Source organism: Dipodomys merriami, unplaced genomic scaffold, assembly GCF_024711535.1.
Source record: "Dipodomys merriami isolate MVZ:Mamm:240054 unplaced genomic scaffold, mDipMer1.0.p SCAF_11, whole genome shotgun sequence".
Lineage (NCBI taxonomy): Eukaryota > Metazoa > Chordata > Mammalia > Rodentia > Heteromyidae > Dipodomys > Dipodomys merriami.
In genome coordinates this window covers 9,433,188-9,447,193 of record NW_027202382.1, presented here as the reverse complement: position 1 = coordinate 9,447,193, position 14,006 = coordinate 9,433,188, and the positions used below count along the sequence as shown (strand labels likewise).

The 14,006-nt window shown below is 40.9% G+C and overlaps 1 protein-coding gene across 4 annotated transcripts in view; it reads left to right on the top strand.

Moving 5' to 3' along the window:
• Mob3b (MOB kinase activator 3B) overlaps positions 1 to 14,006 on the top strand; it is a 195,034-nt gene that overhangs the window by 80,464 nt on the left and 100,564 nt on the right. For all 4 annotated transcript variants that reach the window (XM_070008333.1, XM_070008314.1, XM_070008323.1 and 1 more), the window contains one exon: positions 630 to 1,244. In XM_070008333.1, coding sequence (XP_069864434.1) covers positions 827 to 1,244 — 418 coding nt within the window. In that variant the 5' untranslated portion in view covers positions 630 to 826. The remainder of the gene's footprint in view (positions 1 to 629; positions 1,245 to 14,006) is intronic.

The following is a 14,006-nucleotide window of genomic DNA, read 5'->3' as shown; positions in this document are numbered from 1 at the left end:
TCTCTGTCTCTGTCTCTCTGTCTCTCTTTTCTCTCTCTCTCTCTCTCTTCTCTCTCTCTCTCTCACCAGCTTTCTCCACTTTACTGCACAAGATCCATACAACTTTACTGCAAAAGGTCCATACAGGAAGAGTCCATATAAAATTGTTTGTTGAATCATCTCTAACAAAAGCTGTTTTGGATTCTCATTAAGTGACCCTGCTGTGTCAGCCCCTGCCCCCATCATCTCTGGGGTTACAAGAGCAGGGGTCGGTCCTATGCTACACTTACTCACCGAGGGGGAGCACTAATCATACGTGGCATAAGATTGGAAAATTGGCCAACATTCATCCATAGCACTTCGTCGAGGCCCATAGAGCTTACAATCAACCTACAATCAGAGCCAGCAGAGATTTGACAGTGGCTGTACCGAAAGCAAGTATGATGGCTTTTCTTCTTTAGGCATTTGCATGGCTTAGACAACCCAATGCAGGTTTGTAGGACAATGGTTTAAATACATATGGAGATATGTATTTACCTGGAAGAGAATGGCACAGCCAGGACTGCAAGGTGGAAATCTAGCTTAAACCTTTGTCGTTTCTTAAACACAAACTAAACATTCACCAGTTCCCTTTTCTTTTCTGCCTTTAGGAGGAACATGAGGTTCCCTTGGAGATCTTTCAGGAAGAAGATGGAAGGGGCAGTTTAAAAGACATTAAAAGCTGCAGGCTGAAAGACTGGGGCCCGAGGGCTGGCAGTGGAAAACTCTATTGAGCTGTGACCTCTCATTAAAAAGTTCCAAGTGCCTTTTTGCTTCCTGCAAAAGGAAGGAAGAAAAGGAGGAGATCATGTCCATAGCCCTGAAACAGGTGTTCAACAAGGACAAGACCTTCCGGCCCAAGAGAAAATTTGAACCAGGCACACAGAGGTTTGAGCTGCACAAAAGGGCTCAGGCATCCCTCAACTCAGGGGTGGACTTGAAGGCGGCTGTGCAGCTGCCCAGTGGGGAGGATCAGAATGACTGGGTGGCAGTGCATGTGGTGGACTTCTTCAATCGGATCAACCTCATCTATGGCACCATCTGTGAGTTCTGCACAGAGCAGACCTGCCCTGTGATGTCCGGGGGCCCTAAGTATGAGTATCGGTGGCAAGATGACCTCAAGTATAAGAAACCGACTGCGCTGCCAGCCCCCCAGTACATGAATCTTCTGATGGATTGGATTGAGGTTCAGATCAATAACGAGGACATTTTCCCCACCTGTGTGGGTAAGTTTTGTTTTCAGTCATACCTATACCCTTTATCACCCCCAACCAAGCTCAGAAAGTTTGCAGAAGGTGATCCCAAGGCTAGAATCCCTTTAAATGCTGGATAGCACCTATGTTAATATTTCCCTAAATTCTGCCAGTTGCAGACATGCAATTTCTTTCTTTATAGCTAAGGACTGCATCGAAATGGAAAAAACGTCATTTGTAAACTGCTTGTGAATACTTTAATGGACCCCAATGGGGCATGTACCTTATGCTTGGGATATAGATTTGCTTTTGTTGGATTTCTTAGGACTAAGGTCTATACCTGTCTGTCTGTCTGTCTCTTCAGGATAACTGGGAGGGGGTTGGAAGTTATATATAAATATAAATAAATAAAATTATATATATGTATATACACACTTATTTATTTGCTAATTGATGAATTAAGGTTGTATTGATTGTGATGTACTTACTGGTAGCATCTCTCTTTCAGAAGTAAGAAGTTCCAATATGGGAATCTATGGATTGTTATGGGAACAAACAAATAGGGGTTTGAATTCTAGGGCGATTAAAAAAAATCCTAACATCATTCTCTCCCATCTCTCTCTCCCTCTCTCTCTCTTCCTCTCTCTCTCTCTCTTTCTCTAGTTATTAATTCCAGGCTTCATGGTTAACTCTGACTCTGGAAGAGCTGCTAAACCTACTGGAACATTTGAAATGCAAATGCTTTGGTTTGCTTTATGTTGTAGGCCAGCAACCACAAAGGAAAGGACCAGACCTTTTCTACCTCTTACATTTCTTTTTTTTTTTTTGTCGGTCGTGGGGCTTGAACTCTGGGCCTGGGTGTTGTTCCTCAGCTCTTCAGCTCAAGGTGAGCACTCTACCACTTGAGCTACAGCGCCACTTCCGGTTTTTTTTTTTTTCTGGTGGTTTATTGGAGATAGAAGTCTCACAGTCTTTCCTGCCCCGGCTGGCTTTGAACAGCGATCCTCAGATCTCAGCCTCCTGAGTAGCTAGGATTACAGGCGTGAGCCACCAGCGCCTGGCTACCTCTTACATTTCTTTATGCTGCCAACCACTGGATTTACTATGCACTGACAGGATGAATTTAGGATTCATTGTTTTATGGCCAAAGGTCAATAGAAATGAGCAATCCCTTATTTCCACTATTGAATCTCCAGTGCCTAGCACAGTGCCTGCATTCTGTGTGAGTGCTCAGAATATTTGTGGAATGACTGAGGAAATACTGTGCTATAGAAAAGCCTGCTTTAAAAGCTCTAGGCTGGCCAGCTGGGAGTATGTGAAACATTGTTGAAATCACCTTTAGATGAGGAGAGGGGCGTGTCTTCAGGTGACATATGGAAAGTTCAGAAGGGGCACATGGAAATAATTAAGTTTACAACAGAAAAAAAGAATATAAATTGATTGGTGCAGTGTAGTACATCTTGAAATATTTAGCACACAAAATTTGTCAGAATCCTTGTGTTATCTTGGCGTGTCCTGTTTCCTCTGTTCCTTCCCTCTCCCATCCCTGTTAACAGGAAGGAAATGTGGTGTGAGGTAGGGCTCCCAAAGGAATATAGCTTGTCTCAGAAACTCTCCTGGGCATATGTTAAGTACCTCCAGGAAAGTGGGAATTCCTTTGGTCCTTGTCTTTTTTTTTTTTTTTTTTTTTTACTCTTTCATTAGCTGTCAAAAGCTATTTTGGTACTAGAAGGATTTTTTTTTCTTTTTCCAGAAATCTTACAAGTAACTGCCAGTGCCCTGCACAGAACATATGATAGCAATAAAGATAAATAAACATGAGCAAGAATACCTTCTCTCTGCTTTCCTCTGTGTCTGTCCCTGGATGCTTTGAACCCTGGGCTCCTGCTCTCTGGCAGCTATGGTTTTACATAGAGTTGAACTCTATGTGTTACTTAGGAGTGAGGCAATTTTGGCCTTCTTCTTGGAAAACAGGGCATTATAGGTAGCTTTAGACTTTGCTCAGAGGAAATTAGTGGATGCCTTCTGGTCTTCCAGAGAAAATGGCTTGATTTTTTTTTTTCCTAGACATTTCTTTTTTTTTTTTTTTTTTTTTTTTGGGTCCGGTCGTGGGGCCTGAACTCTGGGCCTGGGCGCTGTCCCTCAGCTCTTCAGCTCAAGGCTAGCGCTCTACCACTTGAGCCACAGCGCCACTTCCGGCTTTTTTCTTTTTGCTTATGTGGTGCTGAGGAATCGAACTCAGGGCCTTGAGCATGCAAGGCAAGCGCTCTACCACTGAGCCACCTTCCCAGCCCATTCCTAGACATTTCTTTAGTTATTTGACATGTTCGGGGAACAAGCTAAACTTCTTTTTCAAGTCTGCCCAATCTGTACTTTGTAGGACACTAGTATTCTGAGAGATCTTTCATGGGATTCTCCTCCCTCCATGGAAAAATAAGTTTGGAAAATGCTGAGTGAAGTTGATTTCTTTACCACAGGACTTTAATGTGCCAATGTGCATTTTATGAATTTCTAAGAAGAGAAGGTTTTACTATGTGGTGTTTCCTAATTTGACCCTGGTACCTTTTCTTTTTCCCTTTTTTAAAAAATAAAATACCATTAGTAGCTTTTGGGAAATGTTATGCTGTGGAGAATAGTGTGTGTGTGTGTGTGTGTGTGTGTGTGTGTGTGTGTGTGTGTGTGTGTGTGTGTGTGTGTGTGTGTGTGTAAGAGAGAGAATTACTTAGGCCTTTGTTCAAAATGAAAATCCCTTTAACAATTGAATTAGAATCTCTTAGGTGGTGTTGTAAGATGAACCATCCCAGAAACCACATTTGAAATATAGAATACTGAAGTCTTTATTATACAGTTAACAGGCTGCAGGCAGCCAGTTGTTACAAAGGCCTGCAGCACGCAAATACATGTTAACACAGCTAAGAAACATGCTAAAGAGGAAAGAAATAACAAAAACAATACCAACAAGCCAATTCAGCTTCATTGGAAAGCTGAATTGGGACTCCATGATGACTGGAGGCGAGCAGGAGACAGGACACAGGACACAACCACAGAGATACATGTGGCATGGCATAATGGTGGCTAGGCTGGTCCTGGCCTAAATAGGTCAGCACAGGGGACAGATCCACAAGAAATTCCCAGTCCTGGGCACTGGACTGATTCAGTAACCTGTCAGCCAAGTAAGTGCCTGCCCCTGCCTTCAGAGATCTGAGCACACCATTACCTGGGAGATGGGGTGTTTCCTTCCCCCAGCATGAAGACAAGATGCCAGACCCTACAATCTACCATGTAGCCAATATGGTGCCAGCCAGACCTGACCTCCTTAACTTCAGTGGGACCTAGAATCTGCACTTTAAAATCAAACAAAACTGTACTCACTATGTTGTATAATCTCTAATTTTTCTCTCTTCTATCCAACTGAAAGTTGGAACTCTTTGGCCAACATCTTACCTAGCCCCAGGCAATTCCTATTCTACTCTACTCTTCTGAATTCCATTTTTTTTTTTTTTTAGATCCCACATGAGATCATGTACAACTTTTGTTCTATGCATGGCATATTTCACATAGCACAATGTGTCTCAGCTTCATGCACACTGTTGCAAATGACAGCATTTCCTTTTTTTAAAAAGGCCAAATAGTGTTTTATTATGTTTCTATGCCACATTTTCTTTATCCAGTTATCCTGTTGGTCATTTGCATGTCTTCTTTTGAGAAATGCAGTTCAAATCCTTTGCCCATTATTTAATTGAGTTTCTTTTATGACTGAGTTGTTTGAGCTCTTTATGAGCCTTTAGTTTTAATAAACACCCATCACGCATGCTTCTGTTTACTGTAACCACCCAGAGTGAATTTCATTTCCTCACAATCAGCTTTCTCACCATGGTTTTATCCATGTTGTCTCAATCTGTAATCACCCATTTCTATAATGAATTTTCTGTGAAAGCTTTCACCTTTCTTAAAGCTACAGAATGGCACTTGAATATGAAGTGTTACGTCCAGTCTGGATGTTTTATAAGTTTTTGGATGGATGGATAGGCTCTTCCCTGCATCTTTTTCCACAGGCTTCATGACATCTAACTTTTTGTCAAAGTGAAATGTTAGGGGTCAATAAAAATCACTCTCATCTACCATCCCTATAGGAAACTCTTCATCTGCTCACCTCTGTAGTCTTTTCTTAGATTTTACTGATGCCAGCTTTTGGAAGACTTATTTTTAGGAGTCACTTTCTCTCTGCATTTTATTTTCTCCACCTCCTCCTGCTGATTCTAGCCTACTTTTCCTTCCTTTTGATCTTTGTCCTGTCACAAGTCATTATCATAGAAAGGATCAAGATGTCTGTCAGGACAAAATGAAAGAAGAATTCTAGGCAGCTAGCAGATCCTGTGAGGATGAGACATGGAAAGATCTGCTTAGCATTACAGCTTTGAATCCTGGGCATATTTCTGTGTTCCTAAACTTTACCTCCTCCTTACCACGATCTGAGGGCATAGAACCAGTGACAGATGTGAAGGCTTCACCCTCAGGTATTCAAGGATATAAACAGCTGTTGATCTCTACCATAGGAACACTGACGAAAGGAAAGCCTTTCATCTGTCGCTAGATTCAAGTTTAACTAGGAGGCTGTTCTATTCTAGAAGTCAACTTTCTCAGATGGGAAAAAACCAAACATATGTGGCTCCCTTGTAAACCATAACCTTCTACACTCTCTCTGACCTGCCCAGCTTGCTTTGTTAGCAACCCAACAGATGTCCCTATGGAAGCCAAGGACCAGTCCCTCTTTGATTATACATCTGTGTGTGTGTGTGTGTGTGTGTGTGTACCAAAGCTTAAACTCAGGGCCTAGGTAATGTCCCTTAACTTTTTTTGCTCAAAACCTATCACTCTATGACTTGAGCCACAGATCTACATCTGACTTTTTGTTGTTCCAGCTTTCTGGAACACTTCTGGCACACACCAAGGCCTGGGTTCTGTCTCTGGGACAGCATTCAGGGATGACACTCTACGATAGAACCACACCTCCATTTCTGTTTCTGTGCTGGTTAATTGGAGATAAGAGTCTCCACAGATTTTCCTACCTGTGCTGGCTTTGCACTTTAATCCTCAGATCTCAACCTCCTGAGAATTGCAGGTAGCTAGAATTACAGGTGTGAGTCACTGTCGCTCTGCTTGATTTTACCTCTTTAACCACCTTGAGACAGAACAGCCAAGACAGAAAGACAGAGAAATTTAGATTAAAAAAGGAATTCGATTGTCTTTCTAATTGCAATACTTTTAATGCTCTAGCCCTAAACTTTTCTGCTTCCTATTACATAATAGGATTTAATATTTTAGACTTCATACTCACGGGAAAAAAAATGAGGAGAAAATTTAGAACTCCTGTGACTCATGTTTTGAAAATCTTCGGAAAGGAAGAATAAGAACATACAAAACACCATCCCATGATCTCACCTATTTGTGAGGTTTAAGAATAACTGGGACTCAGGGCAGGAAAGATGGGATAAAGGAAGGAAAGAAGCAAGCTCACATCTCTGGAGCCTGCTAAATGCCAGGCACTGTGTCTGCCACTGTTACTCTTTCTTTATTCTCAAACAACTCAATGAAGTACAAATGTTACTATTCCATTTTACCAACCAGGCAGCTGTCTTTTAATTAGCTCAGAAACTTGCTCAGGGTAATACATAATTTAGGAGATAAGAGTTTTAACTTGATTGGCCAAAAAACTATACCCCTTTAAACTGTCTTTCATACTATGGTAATTACTTCACATTTTCCTTCATGTGACTGGAGGGTTGGCTATGGTTTTTGGAGGATGTTTGGGATGGAGAACATTTCATAAGTCTGACATTTTTTTCTAGATGAATATATATCCACATTTTCTGGTTTTTGCTCCTTTGGGTTCTGTATGAAGGTTTTCCTTTATTTTTGTTTCTTTGAGGGTTTTTTGCTTGTTTTCATTTGTTCAGTTTTGCAAGATGAGTTTGAATTCAGGGCCTTAAGTTTGCAAGACAGGTGCTCTACCATTTGAGCCATACTTCTAGCTCCAGCTTTTTTTCTCCTTTTGGAAAAAAATCATCACTGAAATGCCTGAGAAAGGTGTCCAGGCTATAATCTAGGAGTGTGCAAAAGATGACTTGTCCTTGTGAAAACCATTGGCTTCCCACAGCTGTCTGTGACTGCCATCCATTCAGTGAGTGGTGCACACTTGCTTGGAAGCAGATCCTATCTTAGTTATGGAGAAAGGAAAACAGACAGAGTTACTGTCCTTGAGTAGAAGGCTATTCCCTTCCTGCAATGGTGTCCCTTTTCTATAAATAGCCTTTTGGACTGACCAGTGTTTCTAAGGCACTTACCTTTGGGGTCTGGTGAACTGTTTGGTTTCCTAAGTCAGGAAGGTGATATGAACACCTACCAGTTAACACTTCATGTGCATTCTGTCAGCTGCCCTGTCAAACAACTAAATAAGGCAGATAGTAAGGTTTCCATTTCATAGATAGGAAAACTCAAATTCAAAAACATATTAACTTGCTTAGTATCACAGAAACAGAGCATAGACCATGGTTGGTCCAACGTGAGATTACCTCCCAAGGTAGTCTGACGCCAAAGCTCATTCTCAACAGTCTCAACCTACAGGAGGTTTTGACCTAGAATCAGCAGCATCCTTGATTTACAACTTGATCAGTCACAGCAATCATTAAATCATGTCTAAGAGAGGCCTTAGGAAGAGCCACCAGTTATGGGAAGAATTTGAAAATAGCCGCAGTCCTGCCTCTGATGCAAATTATACAGGGTCCTTACTAGTGTTGAACTCAATTGACTGTTTCTTTTCAACACTTGCCACCTGTAGATTCTGATACTTCTGAGTTTGTTTGATGGACCCTTGATAGGAAACACAGAGACATTTGAGTCCACACCCCTGCAAGTGCCCCACATAGTGAACCAATGCTACAGTGACTTGATGGCTGAGTTTAGGAGGAGAGTATTCAATAACCATTTCTGCTCAATGAATCCCAAAAGATAGCTCTGAAAAGGTACTCCAGTGTGCTCAGCACGGAGGAAAGGCACAGAGACAGGGATCGCAGAGGACCTGGAGGCTGCCTTGGAAGTTAAAGCAGATTACCTGCTGTCCTGACCTGCACTGAGTTCTCCATTACCTGTGCTATGCAATTTTAATAGGCCTGTATCTCAGATGACAGCTGTTAACCTCTCAGTGCCAGCTGGGAAAGGGAATGAGATATGTGATAGTCAGTAGAGGCCAAAGACCTTGAAAAAAAAGGCCTTAATTGAATGGGTACAGGGGTATCTGCTATTTACCCCATTAGTAGCTGCCTGGTTGTAACCAAGACATCAACAAAGACTGTATTGTAGGGTCCGGTGGTACTTGTAGAGGCAGGCTGGTTCAACCTCAAGTCTAAAAAGACATACCAGCAAGGCCTTGACCCTAGAAAACTCTGTCTGCTTGCTAGCAGTGTTCCATTTCCTCCTTAAATAGTGTATAGATTACATATTAGTGTCATTTTGATAGAAGGCCAAATTATTAGCCTGCCTTAGACCTCTACATGTGGAAGTTTTTTTGTTGTTTTGTTTTGTTTTTTTTCCAAAAACACCTTTGTAGATCTAGCAATGTGTTACCTCGAAATAGGCAGGGTCTTTCTGGTGTTTTAGCCTTATGCTAAAACCTCATGCTAATTTTGAATTCTGACTGATAGTTCTATCTTCATTTTCCTTCACATAAAGGAAGTCTTGTAAAATGGACTTTCTGGAAAGATGAGCCAGTATGCAGTAGGGTAGTTGAAGCAATGCATTAGTCTCTGTAAGACTTGAGTTTGAATCCTGTGATCAGCTTTTAGTGGCAAATGTCAGTCTCTCTGTGTCTGTTTTCTTGTCTGCGAAATGCATGTGATAGAACCTACTCTTTGGGATTGTTGAGAGTATTAAATAACATTTTGTGTGTACCACACCTGGCATCATGTCGGGACTTAGAACTAATACACTTGAAATGCTAGTTCCTTCAATACCACACAGTCTCAGTGTGATAACAATAGACTCCTTGGTGAATTGAAAACGAGAAACAGAAGAACCTAGGATAAAAATCTGCAATTATATCAAACATTTGTCCATGCAGTTGGAACCAGGGGAAGAAAGATTAAACATTTGTGGTCTGAAATGGCTGTTCATAGCTTTGACAGTTAGCCATCCTGGGACTTCAGATGATATTCTACGGGCACGCATGTGAGGCCTACTGTGGCTAGTACTCAAGACTGCACCCAGCCTACAAATGACTGCACAAAATAGAAATCTGGTGTATATTGATGGATGAATGCCACATATTCATATTAAAGAACCCATGCTGTTTCCTACCATTGAGTTGTTTTTTTTTTTTTTTAATCACTGGGCTCAGTATTTTCATTTCTCAGAGAGAGTTTAATATGTAAGAAAGCTTGGCAAGAATCCTTCTATTATGTACATACTCCTTTCAGTGATGTGACTAATTGGTCCTTAGTTCATACTTCTGGGAATTATAAAGTTTGTCCTCCTAAGGAGCCAAACTAGATTTTTTAGTTCATGAGGTAAAAGATATTGCTGCTTCTCACCATCCATTCCAGTGAGCAGCAGTGGAGAACAGTGATGATCTATGGGAGAAGCTCCAGCATACTTAGTGGTTTAATTTATTGCTCATTTTCTGTATCATGTCCTCAAGCAATCTACTGTCAACAGCCATTTCTGCCTGGCTTCTATATCCAGCTAAAATGATGGAACCCTGATGCCTTGTGATAGCACCATGAGATAGTATAAAGGTATTTCAGCATCCACGGATCACTAAGAATTGTTTATGTATGACTTCCTTCATTACCATTTGATTGCTGGGTCAGGCAAGGAATCCTACCACAGCTGCAGGAGCAGAGAGATTATTGTTGACTGTTGTGGTATGAAATAGCCACCTGTTAGTGGCTGGCCTTCAGCTATGCCTTTCATATTTGGCTATCCAAAAGCAGAGAAGAAAAAGCCCACTGCTGAGGACATCTATATTTCCATATTTCTAAAGAGAAATGTGATCAAATAGGACAACAAAAGGCAGTAGGTCCCTACGAAATTGTACCTATCACAGCACATAGGGTAACTATTCACTTTATTTCTGCTTTCCAGAAACCGTGTGACAGTTAAGAAGGCCTTGTCTTCAATTCTAGTTCAAATCATCTTCCCTTATGTGCTCTGAAACCTTGGCAAGCCCCGAACATCTCTGAGCCTGTCCATCTGAATAGTGTGGTAGTAGTAGTAGTAGTAAATGATAATAATAATGATGATAATAATAATAATACTATGCTCTTTGCAAAATTGAGAGAATTAAGTGACAATGCATATATAGCCCTCAGCGTGGTCCTGTAAGAGGGGAAAGTGCTGAATAAATGTTACCTTAATTCCCTTCTCATAGTGTTATAGAAACAGAACACCTCTGAGTTATACTCTAAATGAGAATTTTGCCTAAAATCTTTTCTGTTCATTTGTTTTTTTTTCCTCTCTCTTCTACTTTATTTTATTTTATTTTATTTTATTTTTTTATATTATTTTATTTTATTTGAGAACATACTGTACAGAGGGGCTACAATTACATGGGCAGGATAATGCATACATTTCTTACCAAGCATTGCAGCCTCCTCCTTTGTTTACCCTTCACCTCCCTTCCCAGCCTCCCCCCTCCCCCCACCCAATTATACCCCCCTCCCCCCCCACCGACATTGTAAAGCTGGTTTTGACATGACATTTTGTACTTCTCATTGTTGCAACAGGTCCACCTGAATCCTTAAAACGACTTGTTTGCCCCCATCTCCTCCACATGTTATACTGACATCAAATATAGTGAAAGCGGGGGTTACACTGTGGGGGAGGGACATACAAAGCAACAAAGAAATAATCTTATAAATGCGTTAGAAACATATGCATGAAAGAAACGAAAACATTAAAATACATATTTAAGGGTTCATTTTCCTAACATCACATTATCTGACCTTTTCTGCTTGACTCATACCTATACTAGATATTGCAAATAAGGGAAACCATGGGACCTATGCTTCTTTGGGCCTGGCTTACTTCACTTAATATAATTTTTTCCAAGTCTTTCCATTTCCTAACAAATGGGGAAATGTCATTCTTTCTGATGGAGGCATAGAATTCCATTGTGTATATATTCCACATTTTCTTGATCCATTCATCTACTGAGGGGCATCTGGGTTGGTTCCATATCTTAGCTATGGTAAATAATGCTGCAATAAACATAGTTGTGCTGGTAGCTTTAGTGTGGTCTTGTTTGTAAACATTTGGGTAAATGCCCAAAAGTGGGATTGCTGGATCATAGGGGAGATCTATGTGAAGTCTTTTGAGGAACCTCCATACTGCTTTCCAAAGTGGTTGAACAAGTTTACATTCCTACCAACAATGAAGTAAGGTTCCTTTCTGTCCACATCCCCTCCAGCATTCTGTTCATTTGTTTTCCAGAAAACTTATGGTTAGGTTATAATGTTACAGTTACTTCAGGAAAATCAAATTTGGGGCATTCATTAGGATGTGATGTCAGTTAATCAATAGTTGAATGGCAGCTAAAAGTAGCAGAATCTATTTTTTAACGAAAGACAGCAATCTTGAAGTTTAAAATACAGTGATAATTATATTAACTAACATATATTGTGTACTCTGTATAAACCATTTTAGTAACTTTTATTATATCTTTTATTATATCTTTCTCTAATCCTCAGAGAAGCCCTGGTTTATTATTATTATTAAGAAGAGAAGTGTTGTAAGGTAAATCATCCCAGAAGCCACATTTTAAAATATAGAATATTGGAATCTTTATTATACAGTTAACAGGCTGCAGGCCGCCAGTTGTTACAAAGGCCTGCAGCATGCAATTACACTTCACACAGTAGGAAACATGCTAAAGAGGAAAGAAAGAACAAAAATAATACCAACAAGCCAATTCAGCTCCAATGGAGAGCTGAATTGGGATGCCATGATGACTAGAGATGAGCCAGGAGCCAGGACACAGGACATGATCACAGAGATACACATGGCATGGTGTCCCCTGGCAAGGCTGGTCTGGGCCTAAATAGGTTGGCGCAGGGGCAGGTCCTCAGGAAATTCCCAGTCCCAGGCACTAGACTGACAGATTCAGTAACCTATCAGCCAAGTGCTGCCCCTGCCTCCAGCGGTCCGGGCATGCCCATTGCCTGGGAGGCAGGTGATTGAGGAGGTGGTGGTGGTTTCCTTCTCCCAGCATGAAGACAAGATATCAGACCTATAATCCACCCAATATGGCGCCAGCCAGACCTGACGTCCTTACTTCAGAAGAAGATTCTGAAGTCACCTTCAGAAGTAATGGTTGATTTAGACTTAGAATACAGACTTGTTTACTACAGAGCTACAAACTTTCAGTTAAGATATTCAGTGAAAATTTAACAACCCCTTTCTTTACAAACACAAAATCCCAAACTAATAGGATGAAAGTAGTATCAATAATTTACTGCTTTCTGGAAAGGGTCAAGATTTAGTAAGGATAAAGCATTTCTCTTCAAGTTGAAAATTTTTCCTGTATGTCCCTATTTAAAGTGGAAATGTACTTACGAAAATACCTTCATGGCTATCTTGAAAGGATTTGCCTCTTGCCCTCCTAGTACACAAGTTCCATTTACAAATGACATCTGAAGGGGTAGAAGAAAGAAGCAGTAGAGAGTAAAAAGAATTCACCGAGGTCAGGCCTTGCTGCTTTCTAATTTTGTTATCTAGCTCATTTCTTCTCAGTGTGACCCTTGGGCCAGCAGTGTCAGCTCTACCTGGGAACTTTTAGCAGTACAATTTTTAGATGCTCTTTAGATTTTCTGAATCAGAAACTAATGGAGGTGGCTCAGAAATCTGTGTCTTTAATTCTAAGACAAGATAGAGTTTGAGACCTACTTTTGTGGAACAAGTTAACTCTTCCTAAACCTACTTTTCATATATGCATATATATTTATGCACACACACACATATATATTATACATACATACATACATACATACATACATACATATATATATATATATATAAAATGATACCCTAAAAAATTAACAAATGACAATTGAGAATGCTGCCTAGGCAGCAGGATAAAAATGACATACGAGGAGATCACAGAGGCAGCAAGGCCTTGGTGATTATGCAGGAAAGTGTGTTGGGTTCCCAGGAAGACATCTGAACCTTATTCTATAAGTGACAAGAAGCCTCTGGAGGTAAATGGGTTTTGTGGTTAAGACTTGAATGTGGAATAGGATTGATCTGGCCACAGACTGGGAATGGACAAGGAGAGATGCAGAGACCAGTAAGGGAGGAAAATACCTTATGTAGTTTTTAATAGGAATTCCCATGAGAAAAAGAGTAGAGCAGCCAAAGCAAATCACACCAAAGGGGGCTGGGAAGGTGGGTCAGTGGTAGAGTGCTTGCCTTGCATGCCTGAGGCCGTGGGTTCGATTCCTCAGCACCACATAAGAAAAAAGCCGGGAGTGGCGTTGTGGCTCAAGTGGTAGAGTGCTAGCCTTGAGCTGAAGAGCTGAGGGACAGCACCCAGGCCCAGAGTTCAGGCCCCACGACAGGACCCCCCCCAAAAAAAAATCACACCAAAGTTTATTACATTTATTATTACATAATGCACACCATAGTTGGGGAAACCTAGAGAAATAAATAAATCTCCCTAGTAAGTCCGAAAAAGAATTTAAACTTCAAGTTTAAATGCTATCATTTGTGGAAACAAAGACCAAAGGGATGTGGGAAGCCTTGACT